The following is a 3295-nucleotide window of genomic DNA, read 5'->3' as shown; positions in this document are numbered from 1 at the left end:
GACCGCAAGGGAAGACCTGTTCTCACAGGAACCCAACCATATATATATATATATATATATATATATATATATATATAGGGTAATTTTCTGGTGCACACCTTATTAACCATGTGAATTTGTGGATCATTATGGTGCATCGATTTAATGCATCCGACGGTCACAAAGATTATGTCGCATCTGACTGCAGTGCACCTTGCCACACGTAGTACCCTGGTGTTTTACGTAACCTCTTTATATTGCGTTTGAAAAGAGTCCTATCCCGCTAAGGCGTTTTTGGTTTCGTACGGTACTGAATTCTCTCCCTTATACCCAGGATGGTCAGTTCGTGCACTGTCGGAGGCCAAGGAGGGACGTTGACGATGGATGATGAAGACACCGGTTGTTCAACAGGTTGTATGCGCCGATCGATCATATATTGCGTGCGCCCGTTTGGCTTGGACGGCGTGATGATTTGCATACCACCGTGAGAGTGTATTTTATTTTTCCTAACTTTTGGATTTGACTACTGTAGGTGCCATAGATATGTTGCCAGTAGCAGAGGTTACCGCACCGGTAGAGGGGTTGGCGACTTCACATTCGCTCCAGTGGAAGCCCAATGTGGATGATTCAATTTTGCCTGTAGTTGGACGCAAGTTTAGAACACTACAAGAAGGTATCGAATTCTACATGAACTACGCTCGAATAAGCGACTTTGACGTTCGCCAGGGGACATTCAAGCGAGACAGAGATGGGGTCATATTCATGCGCTATTTACTGTGTAGTCGGCAAGGGGTCAGAGGTGGTGGCAGGATTAACCGGCTTCCAGACCGTGATGTTGGTAGAGGAAAGAACAGGGAGCGCCAACGAAGGATTTCTAACAGAGTCAATTGCAAGGCCAAGATCTGCTTGAGGAAGAAACGTTTATGTAGAAGAACATATCCACAAACTGTGTTCTGAACCTTCTAAAATTTTTATGCGGATTAACCGGTAGTTGAATGTATCCCAACAAGCATTCCTAGCAAACTGTGTTAAGACCAATATCGGGGCATCGACAGGCTTGCGGTTTTGCAAGGAGGTGGCAGGTTCCTACGGGAATGTGGGTGCAACCGACGTAGAGTTCCACAATTTTAAACGTGACCTCCAAACTTACGTCGATGCCGGTGATGGCGAGATGATCATTGAGAAGTCCAAAGCGAAGCATGAAGTGTGTAGTGACTTCTATTTTGATTACCAGCTCGACGAAGATGATCGACTAGCACGACTTTTTTGGGCTGACCCCAGCGGCAGGCGCGCATTTTCTTGCTATGGTGATACTATTTCGTTTGACGCAACTTACGGCACAAACAGGTATGATGCTTACCCTGGTTTATCTATCCATGGTTTATTTGGGTATTGTGCATGAGTTCCATTCTGTGTGCTTGTGTGCAGTTGGTGTAATAGGTTTGATTTGCCTCTCCTAAATAAAATTGAATTGCAAGAGTTATAACCAGTCGAGTTATAACCAATAGTGTATCAATGGTGTGTACCGTCGATTTTTAAATCGTATGGAATAAAAAAATATTTAAGGAGTGCTACGATCACGAAAAATATTCTACTGATATGGTTAACTGATTATGCATACCCTTTTATTTTTCAGGTACAGTATGGTGTTCGTGCCATTCACCGGGGTTAACAACCGCAAACGATGCATCACTTTCGGGGTCGGTTTGCTCACTAAGGAGGATATGGACTCATACAGTTGGCTATTGGAGAGATTTAAATGCGCAATGGGAAAGACCCCATTGTGTGTTGTGACCGACCAAGACCCTGCTTTGAGAGTTGCTATCGAAGAAGTTTTACCAGAAAGCCGTCATCGCTTCTGCATGTGGCACATCATGACCAAGGTCCCGGAAAAAATCGGGAATGAGTTAGCTAAAGACGAGAAGTTTCGCAACAAATTAAATGCTATCGTATGGAATGAGAGAATCAATAGTGCTGAATTTGAGGCGCAATGGAACCTATTAATAGATGAGTACAACCTGACAACCCATCAGTGGTTTTGCAAACTGTACACAGAACGGGAGAGCTGGATCCCGGCTTATTTTACAGATTTTCCATTGAGCGGGTTGGTACGTACCACATCTCATTCGGAAGCAGAAAACAGTGTGTACGGAAAATTCACACGCCCTCATTCGAGTCTGGTAGAGTTCTACATGCAATACGAGAGTGTCATTGAAACGCAACGCTACAGGCAAGCAAAATTGAATGCAGAGTGTGAGGGATACATACCAGAATTCAAAACACCTTTAGCGCTCGAGCGGCATGTTGCACAGCTATTCACGATAACTATTTTTTATGAGCTGCAGAAAGAGATCGAAGCTGCCTGCTTTTACTCCCGAGTTGTAGGAGTTCGTGAGGACGGGGGGAGCATCTATTACGACATCCGAGGCGAGTGTAACACAATTTTCAGCGTACACCACGATCCGAAGGGGCTCAGTGCATCGTGCACCTGCAAGTTGTTTGAAAGAATGGGTCTAGTCTGCAGGCATATGTTCCTAGTGTTTCGAGACGCACAGCTTGGGCAGTTGCCGTCACAATACATTGTGACCCGGTGGTGCAAACATCTAGCCTGCGGTGCATGCAGTGGTCAGTTATCCGTTGCAAACGGGTCAACATGTGGAGCGACACGACTTTGGGCTGATATTAACACATGTGTTGGGTTGGTGGGCAGTAACACGGAGCGACAAGCACGTTTGGTCGATGTACTAAAGAGTCTTACGATGGAATTTGCAAGCGATGGTAATACTGGGGGACCTATTAAGGGTAATCGTGCCGCCATTCAGGCATTATGCGGTGTGTAAGCACCACAATCCATAACGATCAAGGCCCCGCACAAGCAAAAAACAAAGGTACTGGGAAGCGTATTAAGAGCACCCGAGAGCTTGCCATTGAGAAGAATGTCAAAACTGGACGAAAATGTGGGATTTGTGGGAAGTATGCCCACCATAACGCACGTAGTTTCCCTCACAAGTAATATGGTAGTGTTTTGGGTCGTGTTTTATTTTCCATTAGTCAATGATATTTGCACTATAATTTAGTATTGGGACTATTATGCTTAGCTTTTTCGATCTGAATTGTTAATTATTTTCAATCGGTTTATTTCCCATTAGTCAATGGTGTTTACCCTATAATTTAGTATTGAGATTGTTGTGTTTAGCTTTTACCAACTTAATTGTTAATTATTTTTCATCGGTGAATGGTGTTTATCCTATAATTTAGTGTTGAGACTGTTGTGTTCTGTTTAGCTTTTACCAATTTAATTGTTAATATGGCATGA

The 3295-nt window shown here is 43.8% G+C and overlaps 1 protein-coding gene across 1 annotated transcript; it reads left to right on the top strand.

Annotated features, from left to right (window-relative positions):
• Positions 1 to 359: 359 nt before the first annotated feature.
• On the top strand, positions 360 to 2819 carry LOC109152470 (protein FAR1-RELATED SEQUENCE 5-like). Its single transcript, XM_019300170.1, has 4 exons — positions 360 to 393; positions 512 to 861; positions 971 to 1326; positions 1616 to 2819. Exons 1-4 carry the CDS (start codon positions 360 to 362, stop codon positions 2817 to 2819), a joined length of 1944 nt encoding a protein of 647 aa, XP_019155715.1.
• Positions 2820 to 3295: the final 476 nt, after the last annotated feature.

The sequence above is a fragment of the Ipomoea nil genome, unplaced genomic scaffold (assembly GCF_001879475.1).
Source record: "Ipomoea nil cultivar Tokyo-kokei standard unplaced genomic scaffold, Asagao_1.1 scaffold2422, whole genome shotgun sequence".
Lineage (NCBI taxonomy): Eukaryota > Viridiplantae > Streptophyta > Magnoliopsida > Solanales > Convolvulaceae > Ipomoea > Ipomoea nil.
This window is presented reverse-complemented; position numbering and strand designations above follow the sequence as displayed.